Source organism: Megalobrama amblycephala, linkage group LG9 (genome assembly GCF_018812025.1).
Source record: "Megalobrama amblycephala isolate DHTTF-2021 linkage group LG9, ASM1881202v1, whole genome shotgun sequence".
Taxonomy (NCBI): Eukaryota; Metazoa; Chordata; class Actinopteri; order Cypriniformes; family Xenocyprididae; genus Megalobrama; species Megalobrama amblycephala.
The window spans coordinates 30,305,426-30,328,950 of NC_063052.1; the positions used below are offsets into that span (position 1 = coordinate 30,305,426).

At 36.1% G+C, this 23,525-nt stretch overlaps 2 protein-coding genes across 5 annotated transcripts in view; one reads left to right on the forward strand and one right to left on the reverse strand.

The window, feature by feature from the left end:
• fgf18a (fibroblast growth factor 18a) overlaps nt 1-3,651 on the forward strand; it is a 29,880-nt gene extending 26,229 nt beyond the window's left edge. Inside the window, exon 5 of one of the 2 annotated variants that reach the window (XM_048202730.1) lies at nt 943-3,651. In XM_048202730.1, the coding sequence (XP_048058687.1) occupies nt 943-1,209 (267 nt within the window). In that variant the 3' untranslated portion in view covers nt 1,210-3,651. Of the gene's footprint in view, nt 1-939 lie in introns of both variants that reach the window. The other variant, XM_048202729.1, reaches the window with a different exon arrangement.
• Nucleotides 3,652-12,552: 8,901 nt separating this feature from the next.
• fbxw11a (F-box and WD repeat domain containing 11a) overlaps nt 12,553-23,525 on the reverse strand; it is a 26,326-nt gene continuing 15,353 nt past the window's right edge. For 2 of the 3 annotated variants that reach the window (XM_048202733.1, XM_048202731.1), the window contains 10 exons: nt 22,416-22,602; nt 21,432-21,522; nt 21,152-21,289; nt 20,112-20,230; nt 16,820-17,069; nt 16,595-16,713; nt 16,142-16,252; nt 15,947-16,025; nt 14,474-14,619; nt 12,553-13,511 (listed from right to left, as the gene is read on the reverse strand). In XM_048202733.1, the coding sequence (XP_048058690.1) occupies nt 13,466-13,511; nt 14,474-14,619; nt 15,947-16,025; nt 16,142-16,252; nt 16,595-16,713; nt 16,820-17,069; nt 20,112-20,230; nt 21,152-21,289; nt 21,432-21,522; nt 22,416-22,602 (1,286 nt within the window). In that variant the 3' untranslated portion in view covers nt 12,553-13,465. Of the gene's footprint in view, nt 13,512-14,454; nt 14,620-15,946; nt 16,026-16,141; nt 16,253-16,594; nt 16,714-16,819; nt 17,070-20,111; nt 20,231-21,151; nt 21,290-21,431; nt 21,523-22,415; nt 22,603-23,525 lie in introns of all 3 variants that reach the window. The other variant, XM_048202732.1, reaches the window with a different exon arrangement.

The following is a 23,525-nucleotide window of genomic DNA, read 5'->3' on the forward strand; positions in this document are numbered from 1 at the left end:
CAGCAGCAGAATATGGTTGCCAGTCCTGTATTTGTGTCCTTAATATGGTCGCGTTCACACACAGTTCAGTTATTTATTCTAATACCGAACTCACACCCATAAATTTTCAGGATTCACAACCACATTCTCTGAAAACCTGCACTGTGTGAACGAAACCAGACTGGGCTGCATTTCCCAAAAGCATTGTGAGCTAATTTGGTCGTAGAGACCATTGGTGGCAATGGTTCTATGATCTACTTAGGCTTGTGAAGCTTTTGGGAAATGAAGCCCCTTGTCTGTCACGTCATATACGGGGAGAAAGCCGCTCTGCACTGCACAAACACGTGTCTAACGTGTGTTGCTGGTTTTCGTGTGGTTTCGGTGACGGAGATATATGAGCTGCGTGTCATCTGAAGGTTTTAGATTCAGTCACTGTTCTCCACCGTCAGTTTAGTGCTCTACGCACGACTCAAATGCTCCGCTCTCCAACCAGATATAAAACCTGTTGTTCACAAAGATTTGACAGAACTTGTGCCTCGATTGGACTGTTGTGTCAAAAGTAATAAGACTTTTCAGTTTAATCACCGTCGCCATCTTTGATATTATACTTTGGTCACTGATAAGAGAATACAGGCTTGACTCCCGTCACACGTTCATACACAAAGTATTCGAGACTAACATCTGTAAAGTAGCCTAAATGCTGTTGTCAATCCCCAAAACTCACAGTGTTGACATATCCTAAGTGCATCTAAGCCTAAATGAAATCAAAAAGGTTGAGAACCACTAATATAGATGATCTCGACACTAACAAACATGGACTTTTGTGATTTTTAGTCCAAGTTTGGAGTCTTTAAATGCATTAAACATATAATGCTCATGGTCACGCTAACACATGCACCCCTCTCTTTGTTTGTGTATGTTTGTCTCCATATGTGCATATGGACTTTTCTCTCTCCCCAGAAGGCCAGCAATCGTAGCGCAGACTGCGTCTTCATAGAGAAGGTTCTGGAAAACAACTACACAGCGCTAATGTCAGCACGCTACACAGGGTGGTATGTGGGCTTCACCAAAAGAGGGCGCCCTCGCCGTGGTCCGCACACGCTTCCCAACCAGCAGGATGTCCACTTCATGAAGCGCTTCCCGCCCGGAGAGCAGCCGGACTTAACGCCGTTCCGCTTCACCACCGTCAGCAAGAGGAGCAAGAGAGTGCGTGCTGCGCGACCACGTTAATGTGGACGCCAATATCCCACTGCTAACGTTTACATGAGGACTAGGAATAAACAAAAAAACAGTCCTACTCCACAGTCCAGTGAAAATGACACTGCTAATGCAAAGCGGGACCGTCTTGTCTTGTTTGACCAGACAATGCGATGGCATCACTTTATATTCCACTGGGTTGGACCTCTACAACCCTAATAATAAATACTAGCTAATTTACACCAGAGCTGTGGTTCACGACAGCTTACTTCAGACACGGAGATGACTAACCAAAGCAAACACAAGCAAACGGCCGGCCCAGCACTCGGGCGGAGGAAGCATTAAGCTGCACATCCAATGAAGACACGCAACAAAACACAACCGCATTGGCCTGTAGACGCTGATCGTGTTGCAATTTTCCTAAGACAAGACTTGGACGTGATCCCGCCTAAGGGAGAGGAGCAGATATACCCGAAGAATGAATGAAAGAAAGAAAGACATGGACATCCAAGAGAGAAACAAACGAGAAAGGCTACTGTTGTACGGGAGTGCTCCTTGGATAAGACCTCTTAAAGGATATGGTCAGTCAAAAATGAAAATTTAGGCATCATTTACTCACCTCATGTCACTCTAAACAACAGTTCATAGTGAACACGTTCATCAAAAGGACAAAAAAACAACATAAAAGTGGTCCATATGACACATGTATCATATTCCTGGTCATTGAAAATCATGCAGCAAAAGTTGTTATTAATTACATTTTTATTATTATTATTATTATTATAACTGAACAAATTCACAGCTCTTGTCCATACAACAACAGCTCATTTATATTATAATTTAAAGATGCGATGAAACAGAAGTATAGCATCAGACCTTTTCTTCCGTATTGTGATGTACCATTCAAAAGTGTGATAATTATTATTATTATTATTTATTATTTTAAATATATACACTATACAAAAAATGATGGGTTAAAACAACCTAAGTTGGATTGAAAATGAACAAACCCAGCAATTGAGTTGTTTTAACCCAGCGGTTGGGTTAAATGTTTGACCAACGTGCTGGGCAGTTTTGTTTAACCCAAATATTGTTTAGAAATTACTATATGGCTGGCTAAAAATGAACCCAAAATAGGTTGGAAATTAAAAATCAGACCATACTCAAAAGGTGAACATTTATTAATAAGCAATTTAATAAATGTTTATTGTTTAATTATTATTCATTAAACTTATTAATAAATGTTCATTTATTAAGCATGTTAATAAATGCTAATTTCCAACATACTTTGGGTACATTTTAAGTGAACAATAGTGTAATTTTTAAATAAAACTGCCCAGCATGTTGGGCAAACATTTAACCCAACTTGGGTTGTTTTTAACCCAGCATTTTTTAGAGTGTAGTATCACTCCTAGTTTGAAGGTTGAAACAAGTAGCATCAAATATTTTCTTCTGTATTGTGATGTACATCTCAATGTAACGGATTATCAGAAAAGAACAAATTTAGGGCGGGGACTTGGTTCTAAGCATCAGTTGTTGATTGGGTGTTGAGATGTAGGCGTGGCTCTCAAAAGTGAGCTGGCAGGGGCGGAGTTTAAGCGCACTAAATAATTGGAGAATCCTGCATATGTCACCAGGGAGAAGTCTGTCGTTTCACCGGAAGATCTAGTTATGACATTTAATTAAACATTACGAGGTCAAAATAAAACAGATGCACGGGTGAATTGTTCATTTCATGTCTCTGCCCCTTGCATAAATCATCATATCACTTCAGAAGACCACAGTTATCGTGTTTTTTTGTTGTTGTTTTTTTGGAGTATGAGAGACGTGGTCACTATGAACTGTAAATGTGAGGTGAGTAAATAATGACAGAATATTCATTTTGGGCTGAACTATTCATTTAAAGCTAATGAACGAATGAATGTAACGCTGTATAAGTGTGTGTGATGGCGTATTTCAGGTTGCATTAAAGACCATGAGGGATATAATCATACGTGACTTATAACAAAAAGATGGCCATTGCTGGAAGGATGGAATTTACCAGAACTGGAATGTAAAAGACGATAATGAGGAAACTCTCTCAAAGCTGCACCAAATACAAACTAAATGACCAAAGACAAATGGTGACCAATGACAGTGACAACCTGAACAGCGAGGACATGGACGTGGTGGGTTGCCACAAAAAGACACGAGGAGCAACGTTCCTGTTTGGATTCCATGTGGAATGCTGCTACTGGGAAATATAACGGAGAACCAAAGTCTTATACCAGCTTATTAAAGGGAAAACATTACAAAACCTTTTCTAAATATAAATATATAAATATATATAAATATATATAAAGATTAATGCTGACTAAGTGATATTACTTTGACTGCTACTATCATTGTTGTTACTATAAAAGAATTTCACTTATTTATTTTATCTCTGTGTACGGCAAAAACCTTTCCAAAGCCAGTAAACTCTACAGAAACGTGTCCGTGTTTCAAAACATACATGTTGTGTGAGTCATCATTATCATCAAACAGCTAACGAACAACCTTATGGTCAGTGATTAATGAGCCAGTACCAGCATTTTCCCACTTTATTTACCTTTGGTTGTTAGTGATCTGAATGAACCCCAAACCAACAGTGCATTTAAATCGAAATTTAAATTTGAGCTGCATGAATAATTCCTCAAATATGCCAGTTTATATGCTTGAACTTTACTTTAAGAGATATGACTTACCTGGTGGATGAAATAATAGGTGGACAGACTCAAACCATAACTGGAAAACAAAATATACTGCATTGCAATGTGCTAAATGCCATAAAGCAACCACATATTTATATGCATAATTTTTGACACATATATACACCAATCAGGCATAACCAAAACAGTCCTGACCCATCGAGGCATGGACTCCACTAGACCCCTGAAGGTGTGCTGTGGTATCTGCACCAAGATGTTAGCAGCAGATCCTTTAAGTCCTGTAAGTTGCGAGGTGGAGCCTCCATGGATCGGACTTGTTTGTTCAGCACATCCCACGGATGCTCGATTGGATTGAGATCTGGGGAATTTGGAGGCCAAGTCAACACCTCAAACTTGTTGTTGTGCTCCTCAAACCGTTCCTGAAGCATTTTTGCTTTGTGGCAGGAGCATTATCCTGCTGAAAGAGGCCACAGCCACCAGACAATACCGTTTCCATGAAAGGGTGTACATGGTCTGCAACAATGCTTAGGTAGGGGGTACGTGTCAAAGTAACATCCACATGGATGGCAGGACCCAAGGTTTCCCAGCAGAACATTGCCCAAAGCATCACACTGCCTCTGCCGGCTTGCCTTCTTCCCATAGTGCATCCTGGTGTCATGTGTTCCCCAGGTAAGTGACGCACACACACCCGGCCATCCACGTGATGTAAAAGAAAACGTGATTCATCAGACCAGACCACCTTCTTCCATTGCTCCGTGGTCCAGTTCTGATGCTCACGTGTCCACTGTTGGCTCTTTCGGCGGTGGACAGGGGTCAGCAGCTATGTAGCCCCATAGGCAACAAACTGTGATGCACTGTGTATTCTGACACCTTTCTATCAGAACCAGCATTAACTTCTTGAGCAATTTGAGCTACAGCAGCTCGTCTGTTGGATCGGACCACACGGGCCAGTCTTCGCTCCCCACGTGCATCAATGAGGCTTGACTGCCCATGACCCTGTCGCCGGTTCACCACTGTTCCTTGCTGCCTAATATATCCACCCACTAACAGGTGCCATGATGAAGAGATAATCAGTGTTATTCACTTCACCTGTCAGTGGTCATAATGTTATGCCTGATCGGTGTATACACACACACACACACACACACATATATATATATATATATATATATATATATATATATATATATATGCATTATTATATGCAAATTATAGCATTATATATTATATACAGTAGTCATATATGCATTATGCATATGCATTATGTATACATAAACATACATATATACATAAATACATACATACATGTGTGCATAAATAAGGAACACACTAAATATTTCCAGATATGACACATATGGACCTGTTGCTTATAACTAAAGCAGTGAACACACACACACACACACTACTGTCACCAACAACCTGTAATCCCGGCAGTCTCTGCCCAGCTGAGTCAGCGGGAAAAGCAAAGGATTCCGAGAGAGAAACAGACTGTTCTGGAGGCGAAGTGGTGGAAAGATTTGTCGGCCAAACCCAGAGGAAGGTGTATGGTAATGCTGGAGGAGGAAAGAATGTTAAATATGTGCGTGAGAACACAGGGGTGACCTGAGACCTGCAGGAATTATGGGAAAAAAACATATCCCACCGACCCACAGGAAACACACACACCCTCCATCTCCATCTCTCTCTCTCTCTCTCTCTCTCTCTCACACACACACACGGTCCATTACAGCCAGACACTCAGAGGTCACGCTCACACATATTCATACACACCCTCGGTATGACACACACCGAACGCGTCTGACACACAACACACCCTCAACCAGATGGACGCGCAGACACGCTCATATAACAGCTTCAGACACACCGCTAAAATATGCTGTTACATGCAGCAAATTACTGGTGAAAAACAGGTGAATCACACAAAAACAAGTCTAGGTCTTATTTCACACCAAATCCAGAAAGTAAGAAATTATATTTTGCATAAAGAAAAATAAAGAGAATTGTGTCATGATAATAAAGCACATTATACAGCCAAATATAATAAAGTATTTCCATATCATTTGCAATCATATGCATTTGTTGTAGTATATTTAATTGACACTGATTATTACTGCATAATACTGTGAGTTATTATTATTATTAACATTATTATTATTATTATTATTATTGTCAAAAAAATAAATAAAATGTAATAATAATGACTTTTGAATTAAATGATAAATTATAAATATTATTTATTTTACGGTACTATGATTTCTTTGAAAATATATCTGTTAGTATTATTTTATAAAAAAAATACGTTTATTTAAATAAAAATAAATATTGAAATGAAAATTAATAATAATTATATTTAAATTAAATTATAAATTATTATTATTGTTGTTTATTTTACAGTACTGATTTCTTTGAACATATATCTATTAGTATTATTATTGTTATTATTATAATTATTATTATTATTAAATATTTAGACATGATGTATTACAATGATATTATGATATTAAGATATTAATAATAGTAATTATTAATAAAATTAAATAATAATTTAAAAATAATTTTTAATAATAATTGTTGTTATTGTTAGTATTACACTTTGCTTAATTTACATGATGCTAAATATAATTTCTTGTTTTTAAACTTTGATGTTGGGGTGAAATCTGGCCTTGACATTTGTTCACGAGACTCTTCCAAACACACACAAACCTCTTCTGTAACATCCAGCCACGAATATTCACTAGAAGGCCACTAATATCACAGTGTACAGACTGAATCCAGGTCATATTGCTCTGCAGTGAATAACCACAGCTCCATCACACACATACACACACTTTTCAGCACAGCAAACCACAACGACATTGACACGCCGCAGCCAGACCCACAATGTAAAACAACGACCGGCTTTAAACATTAAGTGCTCCTTCTCTCTCACCGACACCACAAACAAATTACTCCTGACACACATTCTCTCTTTCCAATCCGTTAAGGCACGACAATAAAACTCTCCAAAGACAAATGCCCTTTCTGAAGATGTATTTGGTTGAAATGGGCTGAATCGGCTTGCACAACTCAACATTCCCAGACAAACATTCTCATGTTGGCCGCTGGCTGTAAAATGCTCTGCGAGCCAGAGGAATTGTTTGAAATGGGGGAGAGTCTCTGAGGTGCGCCAGGAACCACTAACAGGTGCAGCGAGCGCGGCAGGCCGACATTTGGGATTGTCTGTGTTTGTTTGGGAATGTTAGGGAAAAGTTTATGGCCACAGTTTAAGGCCGATTCAGACCTCTTCTGAACCATGTCTGTGCTATTTTGTGCTCTCTTCTTACTGGTTTGTTGTGCATTTGATGCATGTATATAATAATAATAATATATTATACATTATATATTATTATATAACTATAATACAATAATAATAATTATTATTTATTAATTATTAATATGTCTAAATCTTTGCTTAATTTACATTATGATAAATATGTCTTACTTTTAATGATGATGATGATGATAGTAATAATAATAACAGGAATAATAATAATTATTATTACTATATCCAGCGCTTTAACCAGATTCAGACCTATTTAATGCAAGTAATAATAATAATTATTATTATTATTATTATCTCTACAAATGTGCTTAATTTATGTGATATATATATATATATATTTAGTTTTTTTACCTTTGATGGTTAATATTTTTTCTACAAATTTGCTTAATTTACTTATTGACAAATATATTTTTCATACATATTATAATATAATTTTTATATATATTTATAGAATTCTAATAATTATTATGATTATATTCAGACAAGTGCCTTAACCAGATGCAGACCTCTTCTGAACCTGCCTGTGCTAGTTTGTGTTCTCTTCTCGCTGGTTTGTTATGAATTTTTCCAATCTATTCTGGATGAGTTACATTTATGCATTTAAAAGCTCTAGTTTGCCAAGGAAAATCCATTGAGGACATATTAACATTTCCAAGCATAAGTCCACACAGAGGTGAAGGTGGTTGGCAGGGTGTCCTACGCTGAGCTTAACTTGTTTTATCCAACTGGAACAACACTCTATCGGCCAATCACAGTTCAAGGGACTTGTGCAGGTTGCACAGAAACCAGCCAATCACATCACTGTTCAGACCGTTTATAATCACGTTTCTCCAATGGGAGTTAGCATATCTTTGATTTTTTTGGATGCCTACTTTTGCAGTTTCTAAAAATGTAGAAGTTCAGATACATTTCTGGTAACAGCAATAGAAGAAACCCTTCTGTCAAACTCCATACTAATTTGCTTACATGCAACATGATACAACATTTGCAACCCATTTTCCGACATTTACTAAAAAACAAAACTGCATGCATTTTGTGGAAGAACACTATTTTGTTTGTGCTTCAGCTCTGCATGACTGTGCGGATGAATATGACCCCTCACAATAGATGATGCTTTACAATGAGCTCTGTTAGTGCCATCTCTGCCATGCCAATGTTGCTTCTTGTTTTATTACGAGCTCTGTCACATTCTCCTTTAGTGGCTCCATGTCAACGTTTCTCGCTTGTTTTGACAACTAATCTATGCCACTCCACACCATACACACATCAAAGTAGTCGGAGCAACTTTTTTCTATTTACGGATATGATGCGACACAAGGGCGAGTGACATATGTATGCAATTTCCTGCAAAAAACATCCTGACAGGTCTAAAATGTAAACACTTAGGCCTATAGCCTAAATGAAATTTAGTTGATGACATTTTTAATAAAACGTTTTCAAGACAAACATACTTTTCTTCTGTGTCAGTGTTATCTGAGATCTGTTCTGTTTCTACATATAGTTCAGTTTAAAGGGTTAGTTCACCCAAAAATGAAAATTTGTCATTTATTACTCACCCTCATGCCGTTCCACACCCGTAAGACCTTTGTTAATCTTCGGAACACAAATTAAGATATTTTTGTTGAAATCCAATGGCTCAGTGAGGCCTTCATAGCCATCAATGACATTTCCTCTCTCAAGATCCATAAAGGTACTAAAAACATATTTAAATCGGTTCATGTGAGTACAGTGGTTCAATATTAATATTATAAAGCGACGAGAATATTTTTGGTGCTCCAAAAAAATCAAAATAACGACTTATATAGTGATGGCCGATTTCAAAACACTGCTTCAGGAAGCATCGGAGCACAATGAATCAGTTTGTCGAATCATGATTCAGATCGTGTGTCAAACTGCCAACGGCTGAAATCACGTGACTTTGGCGCTCCGAACAGCAGATTCGACACGTTGATTCATAACGCTCTGAAGCTTCCTGAAGCAGTGTTTTGAAAGCAGTGTTAGATGTATTATAAATACATTTATAATACATCTAACAGTATATAGCCTAGTATGATTATATAAAAGACAATGCAACTTAAGATAATATTTTAGACATATTTGATTTTTCACAGCATAAATTGTTTGTTTTTTTTACAAGAAATATATATGCCTTTTAAATTTTATGATGGGGTCGTTTACAAGATGATCAATCATTTATTGTCAGGAAAACTGAAAATATGGTCAGATCGGATTCATTTTGATTAAACTGATCTATATGTAGAAACAAAGAACAAAAGATCTCAGATAAAACTGACCCCGTTGAGTTCAAACCTTGAGAGAGAGAGAGAGAGAGAGACATACTGAACAACACTATCGGCTTCACTTCAATAGACTGACGCTGTCAAGAGTGTTTATCACACAAACCAAGACAAGACAGGATTTCTGGAAGAATTCTCTCTGTTGGCACGAGTCTGGAATAATCCACAGCCCACGGCACTCTGTCATCCGCTTATTATTGAATCAATCAAGCGCTTTAAACGGCAGCTCATCAGGAACGTTCAGGCTTGTTCTGTCTGAATGAACTCGGGTCAGTCCAGCAGGAGTATGTAGTCGTCCAGTGACACCTAGTGGTCGGTCTGACAACAGCAAGGACATGCTGCTTTGAATGTTCTCATTATTTAAAGGATTAGTCCACTTTTAAATAAAATGTTCCTGATAATTTACTCACCCCCATGTTATCTAAGATGTTCATGTCATTCTTTCTTCAGTCAAAAAGAAATTAAGGTTTTTGATGAAAACATTCCAGGATTATTCTCCTTATAGTGGACTTCAATGGCCTCCAGACGGTTGAAGGTCAAAATGACAGTTTCAGTGCAGCTTCAAAGGGCTTTAAATAATACCAGACGAGGAATAAGGGTCTTATCTTGTGAAACGATCTGTCATTTTCGAAAAAAATACAACTGTATATGTTTTATATAAACAGAAAACAGCCTTGCACGTGCTTCCGCTTTCCGCATTCTTCAAAACGCTTACGCTGTATGTCCTACGCCTTCCCTATTCAACTTACGGAACGAACGTGGCGCCAGTTCCGTTTTCTTCCGTAAGTTGAACAGGGAAGGTGTAGGACATACGGCATAAGCTTTTTGAAGAATGCGGAATTTTATTTAAAAGTGGACTAATCCTTTAAGGGGAACTACCGGGGGTCAAAGGTCATATTGACTGTTCTTGATAATCAATTAGGATTTTCCTGCAGCTTACACTGTTAAATTCAAGGCTCTAAGCCGGTTTTCAAACTGGGGTGCACTGCTAGGGGGTGTTGTGTAAAGTTGTGTAAAAAAAAAAAGAATAATAATAATAAATTAAATATATAAAATAAAATTATAAAAAAAGTAAATTAATTTAACAGTACTATGAAAGAAAAACAATGCAATAAACGTAACTTAAGTAAGGAATAATTGATGACGGGCCGTTATTAGAAAATAATGCACACCCAAGGAGATAATGTGGCCTAAGTCAAATATTCCACTTATACTACAGTTACCACACCTCACGAAACTATTCAGATGTTGTATTTCAAGATATTTGTCAGCTGTTTTTCCTTAAAACTTTGTGTGCAGTGCTGCCAATTTAGCAATTTTGACGCTAGATTTAGCGACTTCCCCGCTCCTTTCGAGACTTTTTTCAAAAGCCTAGTGACAAATCTTGCAACATCTTGGATAGACCTTATCTAGATATCCTGACTCGCCCACTGATCTATATTTATATTAAAGTAGATCAGTGGACTCGCCAGTATGACGTCATCTAGTGACATTTAGCGACCAGTTTTAGCTACTTTCAGCTGAAAGCAACTGGCAACACTGCTTGTGTGTGGGACTAAGTAATTTCTTACGCATCTTATCCCAGGCTTCCGCTGCTAATTCCAAAATGTCATTTCAGAACTAGTAACAGAGGTTTGAGCAATTGATAGGAGACTATACAATTACTAACACAGTTGAGAGAGAGACAATGTGAATTAGCCTACCTGAGTCTGTGCGTCTCTCACGGCAGCAGCGTCTCTACTAACAGCGAAACTGTAAGTTTATCTAACTCAAGAACCACACCTCGCTGGTGGGTTTTGTTTCTTTTGCAATTGTAAGGACCTTTTGAAATAGCTGAAATCATTTGGCTAAGTGATATGGAACTGTAATGCGGTCAAGACCTGCCTAGAACTACTTTAGCCGTGCGTTTCCTACAAAATAATTGTACACCTTATGTTCATCTCCTAATCAGATTCAAGCATACAACAGCCCCATAGTGTAATAGAAACTAAATATTCCCTAGATAATATTTTAGACTTTTAGAATATAATTTTTTTGGTCCCACTTTATATTAAGTGGCCTTAACTACTATGAACTTGCATCAAAAAATAAGTACAATGTACTTATTGGGTTAATATTGAATTGCAAAACACTTTTGCTGCTATTGAGGTGGGATACAGGTAAGGTTAGGGAAAGCTTTGGCGGTATGGGTAGGTTTAAGAGTAGGGGTAAGGTGTAAGGGATGGGTCAACAGTGTAATTATAAATGTAATTACAGAAATTAATTACAGATCTAATTACATGCAGGTGTTTTTAAAATATAAGTACAATGTAAAAACATGTATGTACACAACAAGTGCATTGTATCAAATGATTCATTTAAATGTAAGTACATAGTAGTTAAGGCCAATTAATATAAAGTGGGACCATTTTTTCAAACTATAAACTGAGTCTTTCAACAAGAAATTACATAAATGCCTTTTAAATTTTAGGTCCTTTGCACTAAGATTATGAAACTTGGGGGTCCGAGGCATGTCAAAGATTGTAAACCACTGCTTTATGAATCAGGGTTGTTTTGTTTGTTAACTAAAACTACAACCATAAACACAAACAAACAAAAAAAAATTTATTACTTGAAATAAAAACATTAAAATAAAATATAAAACAAAACTTATTTCAACATTTCTAATTTTTGTTTTTTAGCACAAAAAGTATAAAAGCAAAATCTAATTCAAATATTAACAAAAAATATAACTATATCAATGATACTAAATTAACACTGTGAAGCATACTCCAAGCTTGGCCAATCTGTTGTACAAATTCATCCAAGTTCTTGCATGATTTACTGTGAAAGTAACAAACTGCAGTATTCAAAGGTCTAACTTGTTATTCAGGTCGCTGCTATAAACATGACAACAGCTTAATTGACTTTAACCTGCTCAGGAAGATTGTCTTCACACCTTTGCTCCGCTATCGATCTGAAAGAGATTATCTGACCGTAGACGAAAACACAATTGTATTTGAAAGGAATTTTGGACCACATTGCGTGAAATCCAGCTCATAAACATTTCACACACAACCAACACAACTTCAACCATGGTCAAGTACTTTATTCACAATATTTTTTCTTTAAAAAAAACTCTCTTTTTTTAATGTACAACACAATCTGACAAGACAATTCTGTTTACAACTAGATTCAGCCCTCGATGAGCAAGCAGGCAGAGAGAAAAAGAATCCAGACATTGAGTGACACAGACGTACAATGCCTAGCATTGAAAAGAATGAGGAGGCAAATTAAATAGAAAAACAAAATCATAAAAACTAAAGACAAAAGGGAAAGAGGCATCAGAGCAGACAGTCATGCATGCTGACGGACCTGCGCTCCACACCGCCATCCTGAAAAACAAGTGTGTCCCTGGTCCTGAAGAGGCATGAAAACCACAGCGAGTGGGCGGAAAAGGCGGCAGACGTCCTTAACCATCACCACCCTCTTTTCTTGTATTTCTGCGAGAGTTTGCTACTGTCTGAGTCTCTTTCTCTCGCACAGCAGATCTTTAAGTCTTTCCTGGTTCATTCATCTGCGTTCAATTACCTGTCCATCATCCATACGTCACTCCCAGAATCCCAGCTTCTCCATAATAGAGTGATCCTTGTGAAGCTGTTAGTAGTGCAGAGCTTTAGTGAGTACGAGATTGTTGATTTTCGGGTTATTTGAGCAGCAGTGATAGTACAGATACGGTTTGAAGCTGTCAACATCTCTGTGTGTGTGTTTGTGTGTTTGTTTGTGTGTGATTGTGCTTCTTTTTCCCACTAGATAAAGCAGAACGGTGCTGAAACCCAATGGTGCAAGTGTTTTGAATCTTTAGTGCAGAGTGTATCTGTGTGTTTGGCAATGCATGAATCTGTGTAGGTTTGTGTTTGTGTGTGTGTTAAAGTTTATAGCCAGAGAAGAGGAGGCAGATCCCTAGGCACCATTCTGTGACGGACATGGCCAACAACCAATCAGCTCTCAGCTCTCCCAGGACACACTGGCACAGAGAAGAGGCACCTGAAAGAGAGAGAGAGACCATAAACAAGCAAACAAATACATTTCCTAAAGAACGAAAAATAAATTGAATTGATAATAACCACTACAATACAATATAAATAATGTATTGTTTTAACATAATAAAATAATGGCTAAAATAAAAATATTAATGAAAACTAAATATTATCATAGACAAAAAACTTTAAATTAATAAACTTACAAAAGAATGCAAAAATTAATTTCAATTATAGTAAACTAGCACAATGAGCAAATGGACAAAATATGTTCATATTTGATATAATATAGTCATTTCATTTGTTGTATTAAAACAATATTAAACAATAATATGAAAAAAACTCAAAATCATAAGACAAAAACACTAAAAAAATAAAAAAATAAAAAACAACTGCAACTATAACCACCACAATTTAAAAACAAATAATTTTTTTGTATTTATTGTCATTGTTTTAACATCATAATAAAATGACTATAATAAACAATATTAAGAATGAAAATTAGTTATAGAAAAAAAACATTATGTATACATATATTTTTCATTTTGAAATTTTATTTCAAAAGAATGAAAAATATTTATGTATAAATAAAAAAACAGAATAATAAGTTGCAACTATAATAACCATTACAATATAAATAAAATATGAATCAAAAATATGAAAAAAGGAAAAAAGATAAATAAAATAAAATATCTACATATTTAAAATTGTATGGTTTAAACCTAAATAATATAATATATTAAAAAAAATGCAATACCTATAATGAATAATATAATATAAATGAAAACTAAACAGAGTCATAGACCAAAAAAATAAATAAATAATTAAATTACTATATTTGGTGGACTGATAAGTTTAGCTAAGTTTAATCAGTGTATTTTGTCAAGCACACCTCAGAATACATAATGAAATAAAAAGCTGGTGAATTGTTCAAAACTCTGTGTGTGTACCTGCTATCTGGAGACGTACGTATATGTCCGTGAGGGCGATCGCCCCTCTGACTGTCCATTGGTGGAGACATTCAGGAAGTCCCATATAAGGATAGTGTCGTCATGGGAACTGCTAATAATCTGGAACTCATCAAACTGCAGTCGGAACACACGCCCAGAATGCTCCTGCGAGAGGTTGCCATGACAACACACACTTATAAGAACACAAAACCATACAGTACGCACACGCAAACAAACTCCAGAGGTTTGTCAGAAACGGTGAGTCCGGTGTTGGGGAGTAAACGCAGCAACGCTGTTGAAATAATCACTTAGTTAACCTATATGGAAATATATGTAAAACCAAATTCATAATTCTCAAATGAGGCGTCACCTAGTGTTGGGAAAGTTACTTTGAAGCTATAGTATTAGTAATAGTATTAAAAGCACAGGGACTCAATCGATTATTTTTGAAAAGGTCCTTCGAAACAAACATTCACTAAAAGAATCAGATTCCTAGCTATACTATTTAATAGTGAATCAGTTCAGTGAATCAGTTCGTTTCTAAGTCAAGGAATCCCATTCTTTCAGTTTGAACGTTTCTAAAGGAATCGATTCACCAATTCATTCAAGTCCTCACCATGTTCCCATAAGTCCCTGTGGTTTAAATACTAGTATTTCAAGCAGCCTGTATTTTCGCAAAACAGCTTCCAAGAAGCATTGGGTGACAGCTAATTTGAGAATAACGAATTCTATTTTACATATATTTCCATATTGATTAACCAAATGATCATTTCAAACTGTTTGAGGTAATTCGCAGTGTAAATAAACCTGCAGTGACCTCTTGTGGCTGTTTTATTTATCAAATGTTAAACTGACTTTCATTACAACGAAAAACTTCAATAGGAATATGGCAAACCTATGGAAGCTTGTTTCCGCCACTGAATAAAAACACATAAAAAAGGTAATTGCGACTTTTTATCTCACAATTCTTCTCAGAATTGCTTGATATAAACTCCCAATTGCGAGTTATAAACTCATAATTGAGAGATATAATCTCACAAAAAGTATTTTTTCCTTCAGACTTGGACTTTATAACTCGCAATTGTGAGTTTATAACTTGCAATTCTGACTATTTCTCACAACTGTTTATATCTTGCAATTCAGACTTTATTTCTCACACAATTACGAGTTTATAATTTGCAATTCTGACTATTTCTCGCAATTTTGAGTTTATTTCTTGCAATTCTGATGTTACAACTCACAATTCTGACTTTATTTCTCACAATTTTGAGTTTATAACTCACAATTCTGAGAAAAGAAGTCTGAATTGCGAGATGTAAACACGCAATTGTGAGAAAAAAAGACAACTGTGATATAAAAGTCGCAATTACCTTTTTTATTTTTTATTTAGTGGCGGAAACAAGCTTCCATACAAACCAGAGAGGGAAATTTTACAAAACATAAATTAAACTATTTATAAATATGATAATGGCATTATTTTATTCACACACACCACGAGTGTGCGCAGACATAATGTGCTGGCAGGGGCCCGAGGATCCAGAGCTGCCTGTAAATCCCAAACTTTAATTTTCCTGCAGAGGAACAGAGAGAATGTGCGGGTGAGTTATGGGTGCTCGATATTAAGCAGGCTGACAGATGAACGGCCTGTCAGAAACAGATGGTGCTGTGACTGAGCGTGTGTATTCACCCATCATACGCTCCGCTCACGATCCTCTTGTTGTCGAATCTGATGCAGCGCACAAGCTCCTCATGACCCTCCAGCACACGCAGACAAGCACCACACTCAATGTCCCAGAGTCTGAAAACACACACACATATGTTAGGATATGTCTACGCTTAACCTGGATACATCAGAAAATCTTTTCCTATACGTTTCGTCCTTCCATCCACATTCCATCTCACTATTAACTAACTATTAACTACGACTTCTGCCTCAATAAACTCCTAATTACTGCTTATTTATAGTTATAGTTGTCAAGTTTAGGTATTTGGTACGATTAAGACATGTAGAATATGGTCATGCTGAATAAGGCATTAATATGAGCTTTAGAAGTACTAATAAACAGCCAATATCCTAATATGCATGCTAGTTAATAGTGAGAATTGGACTCTAAACTAAAGCATTACCATACTGTCTCACCTGATGGTGTTGTCCGATGACCCGCTGACCACAAGTCTGTCTCTGTACTGAAGGCAGGCGATGCCGCGCTTGTGACCATTCAGCGTCCGTACAAACTCACATGTGCTGGTGCTCCATACCTGCAGACACACAGAGCCTCTTTTATCTACATCTGCTTCACACTACAGCTGCCAATCACCCACCACTAACGCTCTGCCCACCCACTGACCACTCCCACCCGCTCACTTTTATGGTTCTGTCTCCAGACGCAGACACAATGTATTTGTCATCAAAGTCCACCACGTTAACGGCGGCGCGGTGACCCACGAGCACGCGGCGCAGACTGATGTCGGTGGCGGACGCCATGTCCCACACGGCAATGGAGCGATCTTTGGAACACGTCACCATGAGGCCGTTACAGAAGCGCAGGTGCAGAACCGCCTCGTTATGATGGATCAGAGTGTTGAGAACCTCACCAGAACCAACGTCCCACACCCTGACAGAGACAGAGGAAATATTACAGATTAAGTTCAAGTTATGAAGGGAATGTGAGCTTGTGCAAAGCTGAGACTACTGGTTATTATAACTAAGCTACAAAAATGTGTATTGATTAAAGTAATGTATGTTTTTTTAAGTGTTCATAATAAAATATTTCATATCAAATGTGGACAATTTCTCTTTGATCTACACTACTGTTCAAACATCTGGGGTTGTAGGATTTTTTTTTTTATGTTTTTTGAAAAGAAGTCTCTTTGAAAAGAAGTTTTTTGAAAATTAAGTCTCACCAAGACTTAATTATTTGAATTTATTTGATCAAAAATATAGTAAAAACAGTAATATTCTGAAATATTGTTACAATTTAAAATAGCTGTTTTCTGTGTGAATATATTTCAAAATGTAGTTTATTCCTGTGATCAAAGCTGAATTTTCAGCATCATTACTCCAGTCTTCAGTGTCACATGATCCCAGAAATCATTCTGTGCAGGGATGACGTATATTTGTAGGCCAACCGGAAGTTAGCAAAATCCCAGTAGGATTTTCCATAGGCTTTTGGATTATTGCAAAAAATAAGCACTGTGAACAACAAAAAAGTTATGATACTTGCACATTTTGTCCATCAAGAAAATCACTAATGAACAACTTTTATGGATTTTTAGGCCTAAATACAATCCCCTAGTGAAAAATAAATATACCAAAATGTATTTGAAATACATTTATTTTATGCAAAGTATACTACAAATACATTTACATATTTATGTACTTAATATAAATACCCTGCAACTGTAATTTTGGTATACTAAATTGATATTTAGTATACTAAATTAATATATTTATACCACTATTTATACCAGCTTATACCACAAAGTCTGCTAAATTGGAACAACTAATTTTGTGCATTTTAGTTATCTGGAAATAGTGCCGAGGTCCAACTAAAGATATACTTATAGTAACTATATCCAATTTGTGCCAAAGTGGAACCATTGCAAGTATACTTCAGGTAGCTTTAAATATTTTGCATTTGACTATCCTTACTAATAGTGACATTAAAACACATTTTAAGCTTAATATTAAGAAATAAAGCACAAATAAAGTTAAATTATAATATTTATATCAGTAAGTCTCAAGCGATTGGTCAATAAATGTTAATGGATTTGTACTATACTTAGTATGAAATAGATGTATTTTAAATACATTTTGGTGTAGTTTTCTTCACTAGTGTCGCCAGAATTAAAAAGCTAAAGGTAGGCGATGAACAAAACACCACGGTCACATGACTTCAAATTCACCACCACTAAGCTTCTGACAACACTTTCAGAGTTTATCTAAAAACAATTTTCCCTGAAAGTTTGAGTTAGAATAGTTTGCAAGAGCATGATTATAAGGCTGTAAAAGCTGATGACGTTTAATGTCCCCAACAGCCTCTGTAGGCCCATTTAGACACTTGTTAGTAACCACCTCTTTCAGCTTAAAAAAGTCACGAGTGGGGTAATACTGATATATTTTATGTCGTAGAATAAAACGTGAAAGTATCTTGAGCTTGTTTTGCCACAGGCCTTATTTCAGGCATTTAATCAAAAACCCATTCAAAAAAAAAAAAAAAAACACTGACTTTGGGACAATGGAACCAGAAGTGGGGAGAAAAAAAAAAAAAGCATCATCCCTGCACCACTATATATGCTGATTTGCTGCTCAAAAAAACATTTCTTAATTTTATCAATGTTGTTTCATATTTTTGAGGAAACCATGATACTTTTTTCCAGGATATTTTGATGACTAGAAAGCTCAAAAGAACAGCATTTATTTAAAATAGAAAACATTGTCCTGCAGAGTTTAGCTCCAACCCTGAAAAAAACACTCACCTGCCTGTAACTTTAGTAATGCTGAAGACCTTGATTAGCTTCAGGTGTTTAATTAGGGCTGGAGCCAAATTCTGCAGGACAATGGTCCCTCCAGGATCAACATTCCCCACCCATGATTTAATGCATCCTTTTAACCCTTAGATGGCACAATATTTGCTGAAGGTATAACAGGCTCCTTCACTATTTTTCAACAGGTTTCATGTTTGAAAGTAGTAAATATATGCTGTAATAACTGCTACAGTCTTTTGGCATAGCTGTTGTTAAAACATACTAGACCATAAATGACATGTGAACGACCTCACCAGCAGCTGAAACATCCTGCTCGAGCCGAACACTGCCAACTGATGGTGTTAATGCTCTTTAAACACGATCACATTACAAAGCCATTTCCCTCTCCAGGTGTTAAACGTCCGGCCGTTTGCGCTTCCACTTGGAGTGACGTAAACCTGATTTATGCAACTGTAGAGCTTGTTCCACGAAACTCTCACAGGTGAGAGAAAAACACACACACGCTCGCGCTGGAAAAGGTGACAGAGCTCCGGACGGAGCTTTAAACAGTTGCTAGGAAAGTGAGGTCATTGTTTTCATTGAGATTCTTCAGCCGGAGTGAGGCAGTATGTGTGAAACATTTTCAACTAATTTTCTAATATAGTTTTATCAGCACTGTACTGAAATTCTGCTTCTTTTTATTTTCCTTCCCAAGGATTCACAAACTTTTAGACTAGGGACTTTTCTAGCCATTCAGGATACAGAAGTTATTAAACTTTATTAACCATTTATTAATTAAAAAAAAAAAAAAAAAATATATATATATATATTTTCTTGTTCTCAAATGCTGTAGAAGAATAGTTAGTTCATCTTAACAAATGGAAAAAAAAAAAAAAAAAACAGCATTTATTTGAAATAGAAATCTTTTGTAACATTATAAATGTCTTTACTGTGACTTTAGATGAATTTAATGCATCCTTGATGAAAGAAAGTATTAATTTATTTTGTTTTAAATCTTACTGACTCTAAACTAATGAACAGTGTTGTATATTGACAGAATTTTCAGTATTCAAAATCTAACTTGTAATATTTGTTTGTGTGTGTGTGTGTGTGTGTGTGTGTGTGTGTGTGTGTGTGTGTGTGTGTGTGTGTGTGTGTGTGTGTGTGTGTGTGTGTGTGTGTGTGTGTACCTGACAGTAGAATCAGAGGAACCCGTCACTATGACTCTGTCATCATACTGCAGACACAGAACCGAACCAGTGTGACCCGTCAGAACCTTTAGACACTCCAGAGACTGTTTGTCCCAAATCTGAGAGAGATAGAAGTTGTGTCCCATATGATGCACCATACACTTATACTATGTACTCAACTGGGTAGTGTATGAATATTATAATGTTATTTTGTCATTCAACATTGGTTACAAGGTGGATTATAACATTACAAACTTTGATTTGAAGCAAAAAAGACAAAGGTACAAGACTGCGTACTTAACGGCTTTAGTGAGGGGAAAAAAACTACAATCCCATAAAAAAAAAAAACAACGGAGAAGTATAAAACTACTCATTTAAAAAATGTAGATTATATATATATATATATATATATATATATATATATATATATATATATATATATATATATATATATATATATAAAAAAAAAACAATGTATTTTAAGCTTACTGCAAAATATGCATATATAATGAAATATTTATGTATTTTGAGAGCATTGGGAGGCAGACTTGATTACATAATTTGCAGTGCTTAATGGAACTGGGCGGAGCTAAAGAGATCTTTTGCCACGCTTTGTTTGTTTCAACTGATGGGTGGAATTTTCTGTACAGCATCATGTTTAATGTAGTTTTTCACCATGAATTCAGCTGTTAAACACGATTATTAAAATAACGCAGGCTAACAGCTTCAAGAGAAGCAAATACTGTTGGTTGTCTTTAAGTTATCATTAAAAATCACTTTCCCCATGGGGAGAGTTTTTACTTCCAGAACCCGACTGTTGCACTCTATTAAAGCTGTGACAGTTCAGCGCATGAAGTGCCCAACTCTCCAGTTCCATTTTTTGTTAATTAAGTGCATCATCTGGGTATTTGAAGGGCATTTTTCTGGAATTTTCAGTGAGAAGACACCAATTATACTAAAAAAACAGCACACAATAGTGGACAACTACCCAATGTGACAACGATAACAACAGACATACAGATAGAAAGACAGACAAGTACTTTAATGGAGTTGTCTCGTAGGCCGCTGATGATCTTGTCGTCGTCGTATTGGAGGCAGTAAACACCTTTACTGTTCTCTGACCGGCACTGAATCCGCTGAAGATTGTGACGCCCACAACGCCAGTTCGCCTCAATAGTCTAGAGAGACAGAGCAAAAAATTGGGAGACCGGATGAGTGAATGAGGCTGGGCGGATGGATGGATGGATGAGATTGTAATTTGATGGCAGATGGATAAACTGACCACTGAATAAATGAATGAGTGACGGGATGGGTGCTCACCTCAATGTCCTGTATGATTTTGGGATAGAGTGAATGGTAGTATGAATTGGGTGGGACCTCGTTTGTTCGGTTCTTAAATAAATATTTCTCCCTGGAGACAAAAAATAAGAAAACCACCAATCAGATACAAAGAAAGTATAAACTATTTAAACAACCCAAATGATATTGAATTGGTTATGATGATTCATCAAGACCATTTGCATGTCATGATCATGTGTCCATCCACATTGCTTTGATACTTAATACTCTCAGCAAAAAATTATATGTAAAATATTAACAGCTTCTGCCAATAATTTCACAGGATTGACAATCCTCACATGCGTTTCTGGGTTTGTCAGCACTAAATTTCACACCGATGCATGGATGTCATATTTCTTCAGGAAGTGATCAAATTTCGACCACTGCAATCAACAAAAATGAATTTTTAAAGCCAAAATAAGCAACATTGTTCTTAGCAGACTGACAGATTACGTCATATGTAAGGAATAACTGACAACAAACTTAAATTATTGATGTACACCTGATAATAAATAATTCAATTAATTACTCTATCTATACAACATTTACTGTTGCTGTTATTACTGTTAACTAAAACTAAAATTATTCAAACATTTTCTTTACTTGCAATTAAATAAACATTAACTGAAATAAAATATATATATAAAAAAAACCTTAAACTTACTTTATTTCAGCTAGATGTCAAGTCGGTTAAGTTTAAGTTGAAGTACTAAAATAACTAAAACAAAATAAACTGAAACTTAAAAACTATATAGACATATGTATGTACACACACAACACCACATATATATATATATAGTCATATAAATGTGTTGCTGAACCCAACATTTAAACTTACATTCAGTTCATGACTAATAATTTCATTGTACTTGTCTTGTATAGTGACAATAAAGAGTTTACATAAAGCACAGTTTTACACACGTTTGTTCAGTGTAACAATGCAAATTAATGTCTGTGTGTTTTTACCACTGATGCCGCTCTGACAGGCCTTTCCACAGCGGGTCCGTACGCACCATCCTCTCGATGAGCTTCTTCCAGAGCATCCCGTCCGATATGACCCGCTGCCATTCTCGACAGACCAGCTCAGCTGAGCACAGAGAACGAGCATCTAGAAACGAGAGGATGTTCTCCGCTATGTGATCCAGACCCTGAGCTAGAAACAGAGAGATAGTGTGAGATTCAGTGTAGGTGTGTGTAGTCACAGTCATGATCCTTCATGGAGGAAGAGCTTCCTCAAAATCCTCAAGTTTCAAACTGATTTGCTGATTATTTGAAGAATGCCATAACAAGTGAACAAGATATTTTACTTCATTACAAAATATAGTTGCCGTCATAGGTTTACATATACCTTGCAGAATCTGTAAAATGGTAAATATAAAAAAAGGATTATAAAATTTGCATTTTGTTTTTATTTAGTACTGCCCTGAATAAGCTATTAAATATTTTGTGCAAAATGCGTATTTGTTAAAAAAAAATGATTACCATTTTCATTTTTTTTTCTTGTTTGTTTATGTGGTTGCAACTAGGGATGCACTGATATGAACATTTTGTCTGATACCGATAACCGATAATTCTTTATATTTGAAAGCCGATAACCGATATATTGGCCAATAAATCTAAATCCAAATTTTTATATAATATTTGAGAGCCTGATTACAAAAAAGTCTCACCATTAAAAGCCATGTTCCAAGCACACTTTTATAATGTACTCATTATAATTTTATGTAGCTTATATGACAGACTTGCAGTGCACATGTTGCACTTAACTGTATTTTCCTTTTTTAAGCGATTTCAATCATATTTCAAGCAATTCAAAACCATCATGGCGGACAGTTTCGCATCTAAAGTGTCTCAGCTGAAAGAAATAATCCATTATTTATCAGCTTTAATATATCGGCCAAATTTTCTTATCAGGCCAATAACGATAACATTAAAAATTAACATATATCGGCCGATACCGATATGGTGGCAGATATATCGTGCATCCCTAGTTGCAACTATGTTTTGTTTATATAAATGCTTTGTTACTCTTAGAGGGTTATTTCACCCAAAAAAGAAAATAATGTCATTTATTAC